At 40.6% G+C, this 18,764-nt stretch overlaps 1 protein-coding gene across 4 annotated transcripts in view; it reads left to right on the top strand.

The window, feature by feature from the left end:
* Window positions 1-1,248: 1,248 nt before the first annotated feature.
* SLC2A13 (solute carrier family 2 member 13) overlaps window positions 1,249-18,764 on the top strand; it is a 531,951-nt gene continuing 514,435 nt past the window's right edge. For 2 of the 4 annotated variants that reach the window (XM_025283990.2, XM_025283991.2), the window contains exon 1: window positions 1,249-2,104. In XM_025283990.2, the coding sequence (XP_025139775.1) occupies window positions 1,549-2,104 (556 nt within the window). In that variant the 5' untranslated portion in view covers window positions 1,249-1,548. The remainder of the gene's footprint in view (window positions 2,105-18,764) is intronic. The other 2 variants (XM_025283988.2, XM_025283989.2) reach the window with 2 other exon arrangements.

Here is an 18,764-nt window from a genome sequence, read left to right as displayed (position 1 = left end):
AGGCTACAGTCCATGGGGTCACAAAAGAGTCAGACACAACTTAGCAACTAACGCTAACACTGAAATCATGAAGAATAGAATTATATGATGCTTTCCCTCCTGCCCTGAGCCTGAAGAATGAAAGCAAATCAGAGGAACATAGTTTCTCTTCTAAAGTGAAGCTGTATAGAATGATTTACTAATGACAAGTCAAAGCGGCGGGGGGGGGGGGACCCCCACAAACTAATAACTCGTAATTAACAGTTTAAAAAAACTGGTGGCAAGTAATGTCATCTTTGCATTGTTTCATGTAAATGAGGCAGGCTTACCCAGTGGTTCAGCAGTAAAGAATCCACCTGCGATGCAGGGGACACAGGAGACCAGAGTTGGATTCCTGGAGGAGGAAATGGCAACCCACTCCACTATGCTTGCCTGGAGAATCCCATGGACAAAGGAGTCTAGCGGGCTACATTTCATAGGGTTGCAAAGAGTCAGACACGACTGAAGGGATTGAGCACAACACATCACACAAATGAGACAGTTAAAATTGCCCCCTGAGAATGGAGGACAACAGTGTAGATTTTTCCAGGGAGAAGACATCCTTCCTTTTAGTGAGTGGGTTGATGGAGATTGCCTATTAAACCTCAAATCAGATGAAACCTTGGGTTTACTTTGTATCAGTGGGAGCTATTAATACTTGGTGACACGAGTGGAATGTATAAACGTGTATTTTCTTTTACAAATCAGGGATCCATGGAACAAGTTTTGTGATTCACCTGGGGAGATAGGTTAACTCTAACCTCAAAGAAATAAGATGTATCGTTCCTTTAAAAGAAGCATACATTGAGGAGGGACTGGCGACAAGAAGCTGAATTGCTCCGGAACAGATTCATTTATATCACAATATTATAAAAGGAAGGAGGGGTACTTGCTATATGCCATAACAGAATATTTTTTCCTAGGCCCTTCCAGCCTTGGCCATCCTCAGGCTTTTCTAAAGTGGTTCTCTCCTTGCCTTTCCAAACCGTGCGATCATCGTAAACCATTTCTCCGAGTCTCGAAGTCTAGTACCGGGCTGGCAAACACTGGCTTGCTTCTCAACTGCAACCCTCAAACTACGGGACTTGGAGCAGTTAAGAAACAGAGAGCCACGTTAGAAGGACCCTAGGTCAGAGGTTGCGCTCGACCGGGAGGTGGGGTTTAGGGGTCCGGGGTGGGCTGAGGCTGGCACCGCCCGAGGAGGGGCGGGGCGTCTCGGGCCGGCCCCGCCGGCTGGGGCTGCACGTGACCTGCGGCCCCACCTCCCGCTTGCTCCGCAGCGCCAGCTCGGCAGGCGCGGGGCGTGAGTCTCGAGTGAGACCCGCCAGGCTCCAACTCGGCAGAGCCGGGGCCGGCGGGCAGCAACTTTCTCCCCGGAGTGGCCGCGGCGGCGGCTGCTACCGTGGCAGGCGGAGCAGGAGCCGGGAGGAGGAAGGCGGCGGTTCCTTGTGTCCGCTCGGGCTGTCCAGCCCTTCGAGACCGCCAGCCCGCGGAGCCTCGTTCCCCCGGGCAGCCCCGGGCCCCTGCCTTATGTCCCGCAAGGCGAGCGAGAATGTGGAGTACACGCTGCGGAGCTTGAGCAGCCTCATGGGCGAGCGCCGCAGGAAGCAGCAGGAGCCGGACGCGGCGAGCACGGCCGGGGAGCGCAGCCTTCTGGCGGCCGCGGAGTCGAGCGCCAGCCTGCAGGGCGCGGGCGCGGGCGGCGGCGGCGTCGGGGACCTGGAACGCGCGGCGCGGCGGCAGTTCCAGCAGGACGAGACCCCCGCCTTCGTGTACGTGGTGGCAGTCTTCTCCGCGCTGGGCGGCTTCCTGTTCGGCTATGACACCGGGGTGGTGTCGGGGGCCATGCTGCTGCTCAAGCGGCAGCTCAGCCTGGACGCGATGTGGCAGGAGCTGCTCGTGTCCAGCACGGTGGGGGCGGCCGCCGTCTCGGCGCTGGCCGGCGGGGCCCTCAACGGCGTCTTCGGCCGCCGCGCCGCCATCCTGCTGGCCAGTGCCCTCTTCACTGCCGGCTCCGCGGTGCTGGCCGCGGCGAACAACAAGGAGACGCTGCTCGCCGGCCGCCTGGTTGTGGGGCTCGGCATCGGTGAGTTCCGGCTTCGCGAAGAGCGCCTTCGGGGCCCCTGGCGACTCCGCCCTTGACCCTGGTCGCTGCGTTCTTTTCCCCCTTCAGGGTCCCCGTCGAGTGTGGCCAGCTCCCGAGGACACTTCGCATCTCTTGCTCCTGTTCTGAGAGCCCATCTGTTTGTTAGTCCGGCCTCTCAGTCTCCCTCCAGGGTGGGGGTGGGGGTGGGGGATCGCTGTGCTCTCCCCCGAGCCCACGTGGACTCTGTCGCCTACGGACAAGTGAATCCGCGTGATACTTGCCTCTCTAAGCCCTTCCTGGAACCCGGCTCCTCACCAGCGGTTTCCTTGATTCAGCCTTACCTGATGTCTATCTAAGAGCTTAGGAGGGAGGATCTTTTTACTCTCCAGCATTGTCTCACTGTTTCCTCCACGGCTAGACCTTTGCCTCTTCTAGGATTCCGAACTCCGAACCCAATAAGTCTTAAAAGATACAGTAAGAGAATTTTTAAAGTTCCTCAAGTCATCAGGACTCTACTCTTTGCTGCTCCTCATCTTCCTTCTTGAGTCATTTATCTTTAGGGTAGAGTAGTATTTTATTCTCTTCTTTTGAGTTTACTTTTTGTATTGCCTTTTGCTTTCCTTCCCCCCACCCCCCACCCCCTCAAATAAATTCTTGACTTTTCTGTTTTCCTGACCTTTCCCTTTAAATCTGTATTCACCCATTCTCCTTTTTGTTTTGTCTCTCCTGTTTTCCCTTGGGTCTTGCTCACCTCCTAAATTCACTTTGAAACTATTCGCCCTGTGGATAAATGCCCAGCAAGGTAGATGTTTGCAGTTTACTGCCAAAATGAAGGGATGAAGGTTCCCTTGGGATTGGTTTTTCACCCTGGTTGCTGAGCAGTGGAGATGCAGTTGGTAAGTTTTTGGCAGATGGAAGCTGTTTGGAATGTGCGCAGTATTATTAGAAAGCACTTTTGAGACAAAGTAGGGGGTGAGACTTAAATCTCACCAGTACTTTTTGTAAGGCATGCCGCTGATGCTTTTTTATTGTTTCCTTTCATGATTCAGTTTCTTGTTTCCTTTAGGGTGCTGTTGAAGTATTTCTTCCCTATGGCTGGGGATTGATGAAAGAGCCCTTTAAACTAGGGCTCCTGATGATCTGTTCATTCACCACTTGTTTGACGTTTATGCTTTTCACCTTTTCTCTGTAGACTCTATGGGAGAGAGCCCTATTTATACAACTCTACATGTAGGAACCCTAACCTGAAACCCAGCTCACTGCACTTTATATCCAGAATTAGTTATTACTGATTTCCTTTTTGTTTGTTTATTGCACTGTTAATTAGTGAAGCAGGGCAAGGCTCTCAGTTAAATGTTAAGTTGACTTATTAAAGTCTAAAATGACCAAAAAGTACAACTGAAATGAAACCTCTCTGTAAGGAGTACCTAGTGCCTTCAGGATTCTCCTGTCAGCATTCTCTGCGTGGGACAACAGATTACCTTTTTTGTTTCTTCTGACATTGAAATAATGTAATTTTAGGTAGCAAGATTTGTTCAGTAAGACTGAGTCTTTTTTGTGATTTTGGAAATCAATACTGTTTTTCAGAGATCTCTCAGTGAAGTTTCCTAGTGTTTAGTTATGGCAAGTATTGGATATTTGGGTATTATGTTTAGTCTTTTATCTGATAGGAAAATCAAGCCCCTGTTGTGTGTTTAAGGGCCTCTTCCAGATGAGCAGAACAGTGAGGAACATTTATGCTTCAGTAAGAGTGGCTGGGCAGGGTTAGAGCAAGGTAGAACTAGCTAAGCTCTGTAAGAAAGGCTCACAGAGAGGGTTGTTAATTAAATAGGATACAGTTACCCCAAGAGAGGAAAGCATAAGCTCTTGCAGATGGAAATGGTATGTTGATAAGTAGTATTTTGACAGTAGAGATAAGGAAAGGACTTTCTAGGCCAAACCTGGGAATGGGCAAAGAAAGGAAAGCATAGGCCATGCTTGAGGAACAAGGTGGATGCAGCAAAGAGGATGAAGCAAGAGGTAAGGTTGGAAAGGTTGGTGTGCAAGAGCAGCATCTGTGTCTCTGGCATCAGGGTTGCTTGCCTGATACTGCAGCTAGTTGATTTAGTCCTGGTATGGCCTGTCTTACTCATGGGGGAGTACCACTTAGACTGGAAGCCCTGATATAAAGTTGCATAAAAAGCTCTCCTCACTTACAAAATGAAGAATGTTTTAAGGTTTTAAATAGATTTTCAAAGAGGCCACATTACACATCACCACCTTTCAAATTAGGATCTATACGATGCATGTAATTGTAAAATTTTTAAAACTCAAAAAATTACTAACCATTCGAAAAAGAAATTACAAATACTTTTAGCTACAAGGAAATGAGTCATTAGGATGAGCATTTTTTAGGGATACAAAATTAGTTTTGCTTGTTTACTACAATGACTCTGAATTTATAGCATGCTTTTTAAAGTAGTTAGATTTTGTGTGTGGTCAGGAGGTTTTTGTTTTTTATTATCCTTTTGATATTTAGTAAATATTGAAGAATTACTTTGTGTGTTCTGGTATATTTTTCTGGCAAATTTGTAATGGAAGTTTCTTTCTTCCACAAATTTACCTGTGGTAAATATAAAGTCATAAGGACAGGGTTTTTGTTCATTTTGTTCACCAATGTACAGTACTCTCAGCCTGTAGGAGGCACTTGTACTTGATGAGTAAATGAGTGTATGGTAAGCAGAAGCATTAAAAAGTTACATTGCTGATAGGGTATCAAAGTATGTAAGGACTGTTATTTTTTTAGAGTATTGTGAAATGCTTGAAAGACTATATAAGGGTTTTAGTTTGCTCAGTTCAGTTCAGCTGCTCAGTCGTTTCCTACTCTTTGCAACCCCATGGACTGCAGCACATCAGGCTTCCCTGTCCATCACCAACTCCTGGAGCTTACTTAAACTCATGTCCATTGAGGCAGTGATGCCATCAAACCATCTCATCCTCTTTCATCCCCTTCTCCTCCCACCTTCAATCTTTTCCAGCATCAGGGTCTTTTCCAATGAGTCAGTTTTTTATATCAGGTGGCCAAAGTATTGGAGCTTCAGCTTCAGCATCAGTCCTTCCAATGAATATTCAGGACTGATTTCCTTTATGACTGACTGGTTGGATCTCCTTGCAGTCCAAGGGGCTCTCAAGAATCTTCTCCAACACCACAGTTCAAAAACATCAATTCTTCGGCACTCAGCTTTCTTTATGGTCCAGCTCTCACTCACATCCATACATGAACCACTATTGGAAAAACTATAGCTTTGACTAGACGGACCTTTGTTGGCAGAGCAATGTCTCTGGTTTTTAATATGCTGTCTATGTTGGTCATAGGTTTTCTTCCAAGGAGCAAGCGTCCTTTAATTTCATGGCTGCAGTCACCATCTGCAGTGATTTTGGAGCCCAAGAAAATAAAGTCTGTCATTGTTTCTCCATCTATTTGCCATGGAGTGATGGCATATAGATGGAGAGCATCACTATGAACCAAGCTAGTGGAGGTGATGGAATTTAGTTTGTAATAGTGTAATCAAATCATTTACTTGTTTAATAAATGCTAATTAAGTTTCATTATTGATTCTTTAACTTTTGGAGTAGGCAGTAGTTAGATAAAAATCCCACCCTGGAGGTATTCATTCTCTAATGGAACACAAAGGCCATCACAAGCATTTAAAGTACAGTAGAAGTTTCTGTAACTCCCATGGGAAACACAGAAGACTAAGCAATTGCATTTTTAGGGAGGAAGAAAATAGAACAAATAATTAAGGAGGTTTTATAGAAACAGATTTAAATTGGGGTTTGGAGGGTGAGTAGGAGTTCAACAGATTTACAGAGATCCATGAAAGAAGTTATTATTTTTTAGTGCTTTAGTATGGGATAGGTACCCTGCTGTTTTTACATATGTTATCTCATTTAATCCTTTTAGCTCTAGAAGCAGGTTTCCTTTTTCTGAATGCCTACCTCATAGATAGTATGGGTTCTGGACCACTGAAATAAAGTGAATATTGCAATAAAATAAGTCACACAAGCTTCCAGTGCATATGAAGTTATTTTATACTATACTGTAGTCTATTGTATACAAATAGTATTATTTCTAAAAAAAACTACATATCTTAAAAAAAAAAAACACATCAGAAATAATGTGAGTCTTCAGCTAGTAGTTTTTGCTGTTGGAGAGTCTTGCGTCCACATTGGAGGCTATTGACTGATCAAGGTGGTGGTTTCTGAAGGCTGAAGACTGGCAATTTCTTGAAATAAGATAACAGTGAAGTTTGCTGCATCAGTTGACTTCCTTTCACAAGTGATTTTTCTGTAACATTTGATGCTGTTAGATAGCATTTTACCCATAGTTATAACTTCTTTCAAAGTTGAAATCAGTCCCTCTCAAACACTGACACTGCTTTGTCAACTAACTTTATGTAATATTCTAAATCCATTGCTGCCATTTCAACAGTGTTCATAGCATATTCACCAGCATATTCATTTCATCTTGAGAAACCACTTTCTTTGTTCACCCATAAGAAGCAACTCCTTATCTGTGAAAGTTTTATGTGAGAGTGTAGCAATTCAGTCACATTTTCAGGCTCCTCTTCTAATTCTGGTTCTCTTGCTGTTTCTACCACAGCTGGCAATTACTTCCTCCACTCAAGTTCCATCCCCCCAAAGTCATCATGGGGGGTTAGAATCAACTTCTTCCAAACTCTTATTAATGTTGCTGTTTTGACTTCTTCCTATGAATCAGTTATGTTCTTAGTGGCATCTGGAATGGTGGATCGTTTTAGAAGGTTTTCAATTGACTTTGCCCAGATCCATCAGAGGAGTCACTATGTATAGCAGCTATAAGCTTACACTGGTATTTCTTAAATAGCAAGACTTGAAAGTCGAAATTACTGCTTGGTGCATGGGCTGCAGAATGGATGTTATGTTCAGTTCAGTTCAGTTCAGTCGCTCAGTCGTGTCCAACTCTTTGCAACCCCATGGACTGCAGTACACCAGCCTTCCCTGTCCATCACCAACTTCCGGAGTTCACTCAGACTCACATCCATCGAGTCAATGATGCCATCCAGCCATCTCATCCTCTGTCGTCCCCCTCTCCTCCTGCCCCCAATCCCTCCCAGCATCAGAGTCTTTTCCAATGGGTCAACTCTTCGCATGAGGTGGCCAAAGTATGTAACAAAGGATGTTATGTTAGCAGGCATTAAAGCAACGTCAATCTTGTACATCTTCAGAACTCTTGGGTAACCAGATGGATTGTCAAGTGAGCAGTAATATTTTGCAGGGAATCTTTTCTGAGCAGTAGGTCTCGATAGAGGGCTTGAAATATTCAGGAAACCGTGTTGTAAACAGATGTGCTATCATCCAGGCTTTGTTGCATTTGTAAAGCATAGGCAGGGTAGATTTAGCCTAATTCTTAAGGACCGTGGGAGTTTTAGAATAGTAAATGAGCATTGGCTTTGACTCAAAGTCACCAGCTGCATTAACCCCTGACAAGAGGGCCAGCCTGTCCTTTGAAACCCTGAAGCCAGGCATTGACTTCTCTTATAGAAGTCCTAGAAGGAATCTTCTTTTAATATAAGGCAGTTTCGTGTATGCTGAAAATCTGTTGTTTAGTGTAGCCACCTTCATTACTTATCCTAACTGTGTCTTCTGGGTTACTTGCTGCAGCTTCTCTATCAGTTCTTGTTGCTTCACCTTGTGCTTTTATGTTATGGAGAGGGTTTCTTTCCTTAAGCTTAATGAATCAACCTCTGCTAGCTTCACACTTCTGCATCTTTCTCACTTCTCTTAACCATCATATAATTGAAGAGAGGCCCTTCTTGGTCTTCCTTAGTGGCTCAAATGGTAAAGAATCTGCCTTCAATGTGGGAGTCCTGGGTCGATTGCTGCTTTGTGAAGATCTCCTGGACCCACTCCAGTATTCTTGCCTGGAGGGTTCCATGGACAAAGGAGCCTGGTGGGCTACAGCCCATGGGGTCACAAAGAGTTGGACATGACTGAGCAATTGAACACACACACAGGCCCTTCTCTGGATTAGGCTTTGGCTTAAGGACATATTTTAGCTGGTTTGCTCATCTGTCAGACCACTACAGCTTTCTCTGAATTAGCAATAGAGCTGTTTTGCTTTCTTGTTCTTGTATTCACCAGAGTTCAGTTCAGTTCAGTTCAGTTGCTCAGTTGTGTCAGACTCTTTGCGACCCCATGGACTGCAGTACACCAGTCTTCCCTGTCCATCACCAACTCCCGGAGTTTACTCAAACTCATGTCCATCAAGTCAGTGATGCCATCCAACCGTCTCATCCTCTGTCATCCCCTTCTCCTCCCACCTTCAATCTTTCCCAGCATCAGTGTCTTTTCCAATGAATCATTTCTTCACATCAGGTAGCCAAAGTATTGGAGCTTCAGCTTCAGCATCAGTCCTTCCAATGAATATTCAGGACTGATTTCCTTTATGACTGACTGGTTGGATCTCCTTGCAGTCCAAGGGGCTCTCAAGAGTCTTCTCCAACACCACAGTTCAAAAACATCAATTCTTCAGCACTCAGCTTTCTTTATGGTCCAACTCTCACATCCATACATGACTACTGGAAAAACCATAGTTTTGACTAGATGGACATAGATGGCAGAGTAATGTCTCTGGCTTTTAATATGCTCTCTAGGTTGGTCATAGCTTTTCTCCCAAGGAGCAAGCGTTTTTTAAAATTTCATGGCTGCAGTCACCATCTGCAGTGATTTTGGAGCCCAAGAAAATTAAGTCTGTCACTGTTTTCATTATTTTTCCATCTATTTGCCATGGAGTGATGGGACCAGATGCCATGATCTTAGTTTTTGGAATGTTGAGTTTTAAACCAGCTTTTTCACTCACCTCTTTCACTTTCATCAAGAGGCTCTTTAGTTCCTTTTCACTTTCTGCTGTAAAGGTGGTGTCATCTCCATATCTGAGGTTATAGATATTTCTCCTGGCAGTCTTGATTCCAGCTTGTGTTTCATACAGCCTGGCATTTTGCATGATGTACTCTACATATAAGTTAAATAAGCAGGGTGACAATATACAGCCTTGATATACTCCTTTCCCAATTTGGAACCAGTCTGTTTTTCCATGTCCAGTTCTAACCGTTGCTTCTTGACTTGTACAGATTTCTCAGGAGGCAGGTCAGGTGGTCTGGTATTCCCATCTATAAGAATTTTCCACAGTTTGTTGTGATCTACATAGTCAAAGTCTTTGGCGTAATCAATAATTCAGTAGTAGATTTTTTTCTGGAATTCTTTTTGCTTTTTCTATGATCCAATGGATGTTGGCAAGGTGCTCTCTGGTTCCTCTGCCTTTTCTAAATCCAGCTTGAATATCTGGAAGTTCATGGTTCATGTACTGTTGAAGCCTGGCTTGGAGAATTTTATTCACTGGAGTAGTACTTGTAATATCTTTCTACTTTGCCTTTGCAGTTTGGCTAATGGGTGCAAGAGGCCTAGCTTGTGGCCTGTCTTGGCTTGAGTCATGCCTTCCTCACTGAGCTTAATCATTTCTAGCTTTCATTTAAAATAAGAGACCTGTGATTCTTCTTTTCACTTTGACACTTAGAAACTGTTAAACGCAGGGATATTATTTGGACTAATTTAAATATTGTGTGTCTCTGGGAAACAGGGAGGCCTGGGAGATGGGGAGAGAGGCTGGGGAGCCAATGGTTCTTGGAGCAATCAGAACAGACACAAAGTTCCCATCTTCTGTGGGTGTGATTTGTGGTGCACAAAACAATTGCATTAGTAACATCAAAGATAGCTGATTGTAGTTCATCATAACAATTATAATCATAATGAAAGAGTTGGAAATATTGTGAAAATTACCAGAATGTGACCCAGAGACTTGAAGTGAGCAAGTACTGCTGGAAAAATGGTGCCAATAGACTTGTTCCATCAAGGGTTGCCACAGATCTTCATTTTGTAAAACATTTAGTGTCTTTAAAGCCCAATAAACCAAGGTATGCAATGAAAAAGGTATAGCAGTTAAATGATGAGGACACTAATGCAAAATCAGAATTAAAAAAACAGAACCTTGGAGTCTTTTGCTCTTTTCAACTAATGAGCGTTTAAGTTAGAGTTAACAGTGAGTGTAAAGGCACCAAAAAGTCAAAGCAGTATATGAAGCAAAAAATGACTGATGGGTGGTGATGGGTCAGTCATGAAACTAGAATGATTTTTGTGGGAGGATTAGGCTGAATAGGGTTTAGTTGGTCTTGACTATGCAGGGACTGTCTTTGGGGATTTTCAGTTGTAAATAATACCAGATTAATATCCATTGAATCTTTTTTTAAATTTTAAACCATTATGCTTTTAAACTTTTACTTTCTTCTTCAAACTTCTGTCAAACCCCCCAAATGCAGGAGGCTGCAAATAAGAAGAAAAGTTTATTTAGGGTCTTAAGAACTGTGATTCAGTATATATAGAATCCAGTAACCCTGAAAGAGTATTCCAAGGAAAAGAAAGAGTTAAGTAAAGGCAAAAGATCAGGAGATTGCTAAAAGTTGCCTGGTAAGATTTGTGATTGTCCCCATTCAAGGTGGAAAATATTGATCCTTAAGGAATCAGAGTAGAAGTAGAGTGCCTGCCTGATCAGTGGCTAATTTGCGCCAGATTCTTTCTGACCCCATGGACTGTAGTCCACCAGGCTTCTCTGTCCATGGGATTTCTCACACAGGGAATACTGGAGTGGGTTGCCATTCCTTCTCCAGGGCATCTTTCTGATCCAGGGATTGAACCCACATTTCCTGCATTGACAGGTGGGTTCTTTACCACTGAGGCACCAGGGAAGCCCTTAGAATTAGAGTAGAGGTCCATTAAGTATCTTGAGTTTCTGGCTGGTGTTCTGTGTGACTTTACCAGATCAAAGGTCAGATTCCGTCCAGGCTGAGAAATGCATTTTCTTAATGGCTGCCAGCTCTGTTTAAGAGAGCTCTCTTAACAGTACTGACTCAATTTTGATTCTCCTTTGACACCTCTTGCTTCTTTGAATTTTGTAGTATTAGAAATCCTTTACTGAGATAGTTACTACTGGGTGGCTAAAACATGTAGTCATGAATTACTGAAATAGGAAGAGTTGCAGGGCCCTTCAACAAAAATCTTTGAAAATCATAAAAGATACCAAGCTGTAGAGTATAATTGTTCAGTCTATAATTAGAATGTATAAATATATTGAGAATCAATGATTCATGTAAAAGAAGCATAAGAAATCAGAGGTTTCTGATTTATTTTATGGGTTCATTTTCCTTGACTAGTTACACCAAAATTAGCTTATTGCGTACCCATTATGAAAATGGCATTATTTATGTTTTGGTTTCACCAGAGGTTCTTTTGGTTCCTTTGGTCTCATCCTTGACTTAAGTCCTGGGACGAGGCTTTTGTCAATGTTCCTGCTCTACTACTTCTGACACCAGACTTTTTAAACTTGAAGACTCAAATTTCAAACAGGACACAAATTTGCAAACTCAAGAGTTTATTGTATTTCTCCACTGTAATCTTTTTTTTTATATCCTTTGTATAGTTATTGGTTTCTGTCCTTGGGTTAGGAAGATCCCCTGGAGTAGGGAAAGGCTACCCACTCCAGTATTCTGCCCTGGAGAATTCCATGGACTGTATAGCCCATGGGGTTGGGCTATACAGTTAGGCATGACTGAGTGACTTTCACTTTCATTCATGCAGTTATATTTTTTATGAGTTTATTTAGCAAAGTTGTACTATAATCAAAGTTTTCAGGTGTGGATGGGTACAAAAGGATTGAAAGAGTATGAGTTTGCGCATTTTGCTTCATTTGATGGTTGTCTGTGATCTTATATCTCTCATGTATAACACAGAGACAAGGTTGCTGTGAAGGAGCAGAGTATAAAAACATAGTACTCTTACCATTGTTAGCATGTCCATAGCCAAAAAGCACAGAATGTAATTTCGCCCTTTTCCCATTGGCATTGGCATTTACTGCTAATTATAAGTGATGATTTAGCAACTGTGTGGGGCATATCAAAGAGTGTCTCAATTCAGACATTTACTGGTGTTCAAAACCTTTACTGAGAATGGACATGTTAATCTATACAGCACTGGGTTTGCTGAATTAATCTTAAATTTACACCAGTTTCTTATCTGTCACCCTCTGTTCCAGTACTCCCTCTACTGGACCACAGTTTGTAGCTGCTTTGCAGCTTTTAATTAGTATGTTATGGCCTATTGAGAAATACTTTTCAAAAATATCAATCTTTTTCAAAGAGTACTTTGAACTTTTGTCCTTTAATGTAAAGCAAATTTAAAATCTTGTTTGATTAAAAAGTCATGCAATGCTGAGACTAATATCAATGAAAAATTTATTTAAGGTAAATAAAGTTAGAATCAGACAGATTTTTAGATTATCAGCTAATGCTATTTTTTTTTTTTTTTTTTTTGGTTACCAACTTTGTTCCCTTCCCCAACTCTCACAATTTGTTTCAGTTTTATTTTCTTTTAAAGCAGAATTTCTGTGTTGGATTTATTCTCTCTATTGGTATGCAACTGACAGGTCAAGTAAAGCTTCATTTGACCTGTTTCCTTGTTTCATAAACATTAACAGTTTATGTGCAATGCCCCACCCCTCTTTAACTCCACACTTTTATATGCTGGAGTTTATAGAGTTACAGTGAGAATTATGACCTAATTGTGTTTGCCTAGTAGTATTGCATGGCCCTCCTTGCGTGAGCTGTCAGTGAGATGACCTGAGTGTTAAGGTGAGTTCTGTGGTGTTGTTCATATGACTTGTGTCTTAAACATTTTTCTTTTTCATCCATCCATACTTCCCTCTTCTGTATTTTAAGCTCAAAGTAAGAACATAGTCTGATTCACACTAATGTCTTTGGGTTTAACACCTTTGGTGATGTCGAACCTGCTGGTAGATCTCAAATAGCAAGCAGTCACGGCCATCATTACTCAAAAGCACATGATACTATTTTTCTTTTTTCTTCCTGATTGAACTTGGTTCCTTTATGCATCCTTCCTGTCTTCACCTCTTTTCATCTCCTTGCTTTTCTTTTTCTCTGACTTCATAGTGAAGATGAAGCAACACTTTTATAGAGGAAACTTTCATTGAAGGAAAACCCCAAAACAGTTTCCACATAGAAATTTAACTTCCCTGGATGTATAGAGAAACAAAATAGCCAAGTGTTACAGATAAGTCTAAACTCAAGTTGGGACTACAGCATGATTCACACATAGGTCTTTTATTAAATATTGGCGCCATTGTTTAGAATGGTGTGTTCTGGAATATGTGTCTAAATCCACACAGCAGAAGGCTCGTTTCACAACAGGCTGAGCAGTGTGCTGGGGTCCCCAGCACCACAGTGCACACTGGCATCATGGTGGCACCAGCATCCTTCTCTACTGATTTTAGTATCTCCCTAGTCACTTCAAGCAGAACATGACTTGGAAATTGATTTAGCTGCTAATACCCTGGAAGTGATACCTTAACTTTCATTTAGTGCTTACTCTGTGCCAGATATTCTTCTAAATATTTTACTTATATTCATATAATTTTCGTTATAACTCAGTGAGATAATACTAACGCTAGCACACTTCATTGCGCTTTACAGATCACTGTGCTTTTTACAGAAGGAAGTTTTGTGGCGGTCCCGCCTGGGGCTCATCAGGGCCGTTTCACCATCGTTTGCTCACCTTGTGTCCCTGTGTCACATTTTGGTGATTGTTGCAATATTTCAAGCTTTTTCATTTTTATTATATTTGTTATGATGACTTGCAATCAGTGATCTTTTGTTACCATTGGGAAAGATTAGAACTTGGTGGAGGCTCAGATAATGATGAATGTTTTTCAGCAGTAAAGTTTTTTTTTTTTTTTTTTTAAATATATTCACTTACAGTGTTTCAGGTGCCCAGCAAGGTGATTCAGTTATACAAATACAAGAAACCGTATGTTATTTTTGAAATTATTTTCCATCGGTTATAACAAGATGTTGACTATAGTTCCCTATGCTTTACAGTGAACCTTTGTTGCTTACTGCATATATATTTTTAAATCAGAAATCTAGCATTCTGTTCATACAGAAATGGACAAACAAGTGGAATCAAAATGTCATTTTTTTTAGGCAAAAAATCCTAAGTTTTCTAAAACATATGTATTATACGTATTTATAACTATACACAAATGATTTTCTGCTACAGTTGATAAGGCTTGATAAAGAACATCCAAAAAAAAAAAAAAAGAATTGGAGAACATAAACTAAATGAAATGGGAGCATGGAATATGAAATAGAAAAAGTGAAACAAACTAGATAAAAGTAAAAATTGTCATAGAGTCCAGTTGTTTTTAAACATGTCTACTCATTAGAAACATCTGGAGCTCTGGAAAAGAAAATTAATACCTGAGCATTTGTAGTTTTCAAAAATTTCAAGATAATCTTGGTATGCGTCAGGATTTTATTTTAAATATAAATTTATTTATTTTAATTGGAGGTTAATTACTTTACAATATTGTATTGGTTTTGCCATACATCAGCATGAATCTGCCACAGGTATACACGTGTTCCCCATCCTGAACCCCCCTCCCTCCACCTTCCTCGTATCATCCCTCTGGGTTGTTCCAGTGCACCAGCCCCAAGCATCCAGTATCATGCATCGAACCTGGACTGGCAACTCGTTTCATATATGATATTATACATGTTTCAGTGCAATTCTCCCAAATGATCCTACCCTCTCCCTCTCCCACAGAGTCCAAAAGACTGTTCTATACATCTGTGTCTCTTTTGCTGTCTTGCATACAGGGTTATTGTTACCATCTTTCTAAATTCCATATATATGCGTTAGTATACTGTATTGGTGTTTTTCTTTCTGGCTTACTTCACTCTGTATAATAGGCTCCAGTTTCATCCACCTCATTAGAACTGATTCAAATGTATTCTTTTTAATGGCTGAGTAAATACTCCATTGTGTATATGTACTACAGCTTATCCATTCATCTGCTGATGGACATCTAGGTTGCTTCCATGTCCTGGCTATTATAAACAGTGCTGTGATGAACATTGGGGTACACGTGTCTCTTTCAATTCTGGTTTCCTTGGTGTGTATGCCCAGCAGTGGGATTGCTGGGTCATAAGGCAGTTCTATTTCTAGTTTTTTAAGGAATCTCCACACTGTTCTCCATAGTGGCTGTATTAGTTTGCATTCCCACCAACAGTGTAAGAGGGTTCCTTTTTCTCCACACCTTCTCCAGCATTTATTGCTTGTAGACTTTTGGATCACAGCCATTCTGACTGGCGTGAAATGGTACCTCATTGTGGTTTGATTTGCATTTCTCTGATAATGAGTGATGTTGAGCATCTTTTCGTGTGTTTGTTAGCCATCTGTATGTCTTCTTTGGAGAAATGTCTATTTAGTTCTTTGGCCCATTTTTTGATTGGATCGTTTTTTTTTCCTGGAATTGAGCTGTAGGAGTTGCTTGTATATTTATGAGATTAGTTGTTTGTCAGTTGCTTCATTTTCTATTATTTTCTCCCATTCTGAAGGCTGTCTTTTCACCTTTCTTCCAGTTTCCTTTGTTGTGCAGAAGCTTTTAAGTTTAATTAGGTCCCATTTCTTTATTTTTGCTTTTATTTCCAATATTCTGGGAGATGGGTCATAGAGGATCCTGCTGTGATGTATGTCAGAGTGTTTTGCCTATGTTCTCCTCTAGGAGTTTTATAGTTTCTGGTCTTAACATTTAGATCTTTAATCCATTTTGAGTTTATTTTTGTGTATGGTGTTAGAAAGTGTTCTAGTTTCATTCTTTTACAAGTGGTTGACCAGTTTTCCCACCACCACTTGTTAAAGAGATTATCTTTAATCCATTGTATATTCTTGCCTCCTTTGTCAAAGATAAGGTGTCCATAGGTGCATGGATTTATCTCTGGACTTTCTATTTTGTTCCATTGATCTATATTTCTGTCTTTGTGCCAGTACCATACTGTCTTGATGACTGTGGCTTTGTAGTAGAGCCTGAAGTCAGGCAGGTTGATTCCTCCAGTTCCATTCTTCTTTCTCAAGATTGCTTTGGCTATTCAAGGTTTTTTGTATTTCCATACAAATTGTGAAATTATTTGTTCTAGCTCTATGAAAAATACCGTTGGTAGCTTGATAGGAATTGCACTGAATCTATAGATTGCTTTGGGTAGTATACTCATTTTCACTATATTGATTCTTCTGACCCATGAACACGGTATATTTCTCTGTCTATTTGTGTCCTCTTTGATTTCTTTCACCAGTGTTTTGTAGTTTTCTATATATAGGTCTTTAGTTTCTTTAGGTAGATATATTCCTAAGTATTTTATTCTTTTCGTTGCAATGGTGAATTGAATTGTTTCCTTAATTTCTCTTACTATTTTCTCATTATTAGTGTATAGGAATGCAAGGGATTTTGTGTGTTGATTTTATATCCTGCAAATTTAGTATATTCATTGATTAGCTCTAGTAATTTTCTGGTGGAGTCTTTAGGGTTTTCTGTGTAGAGGATCATGTCATCTGCACACAGTGAGAGTTTTACTTCTTTTCCAATTTGGATTCCTTTTATTTCTTTTTCTGCTCTGATTGCTGTGGCCAAAACTTCCAAAACTATGTTGAATAGTAGTGGTGAAAGTGGGCACCCTTGTCTTGTTCCTGACTTTAGGGGAAATGCTTTCAATTTTTCACCATTGAGGATAATGTTTGCTGTGGGTTTGTCATATATAGCTTTTATTATGTTGAGGTATGTTCCTTCTATTCCTGCTTTCTGGAGAGTTTTGATCATAAATGGATGTTGAATTTTGTCAAAGGATTTCTCTGCATCTATTGAGATAATCATATGTCTTTTATTTTTCAATTTGTTGATGTGGTGTATTACATTGATTGCGGATATTGAAGAATCCTTGCATCCCTGGGATAAAGCCAACTTGGTCATGGGGTATGATCTTTTTCATGTGTTGTTGGATTCTGATTGCTAGAATTTTGTTAAGGATTTTTGCATCTATGTTCATTTGTGATATTGGCCTGTAGTTTTCTTTTATTGTGGCATCTTTGTCAGGTTTTGGTATTAGGGTGATGGTGGCCTCGTAGAATGAGTTTGGAAGTTTACCTTCCTCTGCGATTTTCTGGAAGAGTTTGAGTAGGATAGGTGTTAGCTCTTCTCTAAATTTTTGGTAGAATTCAGCTGTGAAGCCATCTGGACCTGGGCTTTTGTTTGCTGGAATATTTCTGATTACAGTTTCCATTTCCGTGCTTGTGATGGGTCTGTTAAGATTTTCTAGTTCTTCCTGGTTCAGTTTTGGAAAGTTGTACTTTTCTAAGAATTTGTCCATTTCTTCCACGTTGTCCATTTTATTGGCATATAACTGCTGATAGTAGTCTCTTATGATCCTTTGTGTGTTGTCTGTTGTGATCTCTCCATTTTCATTTCTAATTTTATTGATTTGATTTTTCTCCCTTTGTTTCTTGATGAGTCTGGCTAATGGTTTGTCAATTTTATTTATCTTTTCAAAGAACCAGCTTTTGGTTTTGTTGATTTTTGCTATGGTCTCTTTTGTTTGTTTTTCATTTATTTCTGCCCTAATTTTTAAGATTTCTTTCCTTCTACTAACCCTGGGGTTCTTCATTTCTTCCTTTTCTAGCTGCTTTAGGTGTAGACTTATGTTATTTATTTGACTTTTTTCTTGTTTCTTGAGGTACGCCTGTATTGCTATGAACTTTCCCCTTAGGACTGCTTTTACAATGTCCCACAGGTTTTGGGTTGTTGTGTTTTCATTTTCACTCGTTTCTATGCATATTTTGATTTCTTTTTTGATTTCTTCTGTGACTTGTTGGTTATTCAGCAGCGTGTTGTTGGCAGCGTGTTGTTCAGCCTCCATATATTGGAATTTTAAATATTTTTTCTCCTGTAATTGAGATCTAATCTTATTGCATTGTGGTCAGAAAAGATGCTTGGAATGATTTCAATTTTTTTGTATTTACCAAGGCTAGATTTATGGCCTAGGATGTGATCTATGTTGGAGAAGGTTCTGTGTGCGCTTGAGAGAAAGGTGAAATTCATTGTTTTGGGGTGAAATGTCCTATAGATATCAATTAGGTCTAACTGGTCTATTGTATCGTTTAAAGTTTGTGTTTCCTTGTTAATTTTCTGTTTAGTTGATCTATCCATAGGTGTGAGTGGGATATTAAAGTCTCCCACTATTATTGTGTTATTGTTAATTTCCCCTTTCATACTTGTTAGCATTTGTCTTACATATTGCGGTGCTCCTATGTTGGGTGCATATATATTTATAATTGTTATATATTCTTCTTGGATTGATCCTTTGATTATTATGTAGTGTCCTTCTTTGTCTCTTTTCACAGCCTTTGTTTTAAAGTCTATTTTATCAGATGTGAGTGTTGCTACTCCTGCTTTCTTTTGGTCTCTATTTGCATGGAATATCTTTTTCCAGTCCTTCACTTTCAGTCTGTATGTGTCCCCTGTTTTGAGGTGGATCTCTTGTAGACAACATATATAGGGGTCTTGTTTTTGTATCCATTCAGCCAGTCTTTGTCTTTAGGTTGGGACATTCAACCCATTTACATTTAAGGTAATTATTGATAAGTATGATTCCATTGCCATTTACTTTATTGTTTTGGGTTCGAGTTT

Source organism: Bubalus bubalis, chromosome 4, assembly GCF_019923935.1.
Source record: "Bubalus bubalis isolate 160015118507 breed Murrah chromosome 4, NDDB_SH_1, whole genome shotgun sequence".
Classification (NCBI taxonomy): domain Eukaryota; kingdom Metazoa; phylum Chordata; class Mammalia; order Artiodactyla; family Bovidae; genus Bubalus; species Bubalus bubalis.
This window is presented reverse-complemented; position numbering and strand designations above follow the sequence as displayed.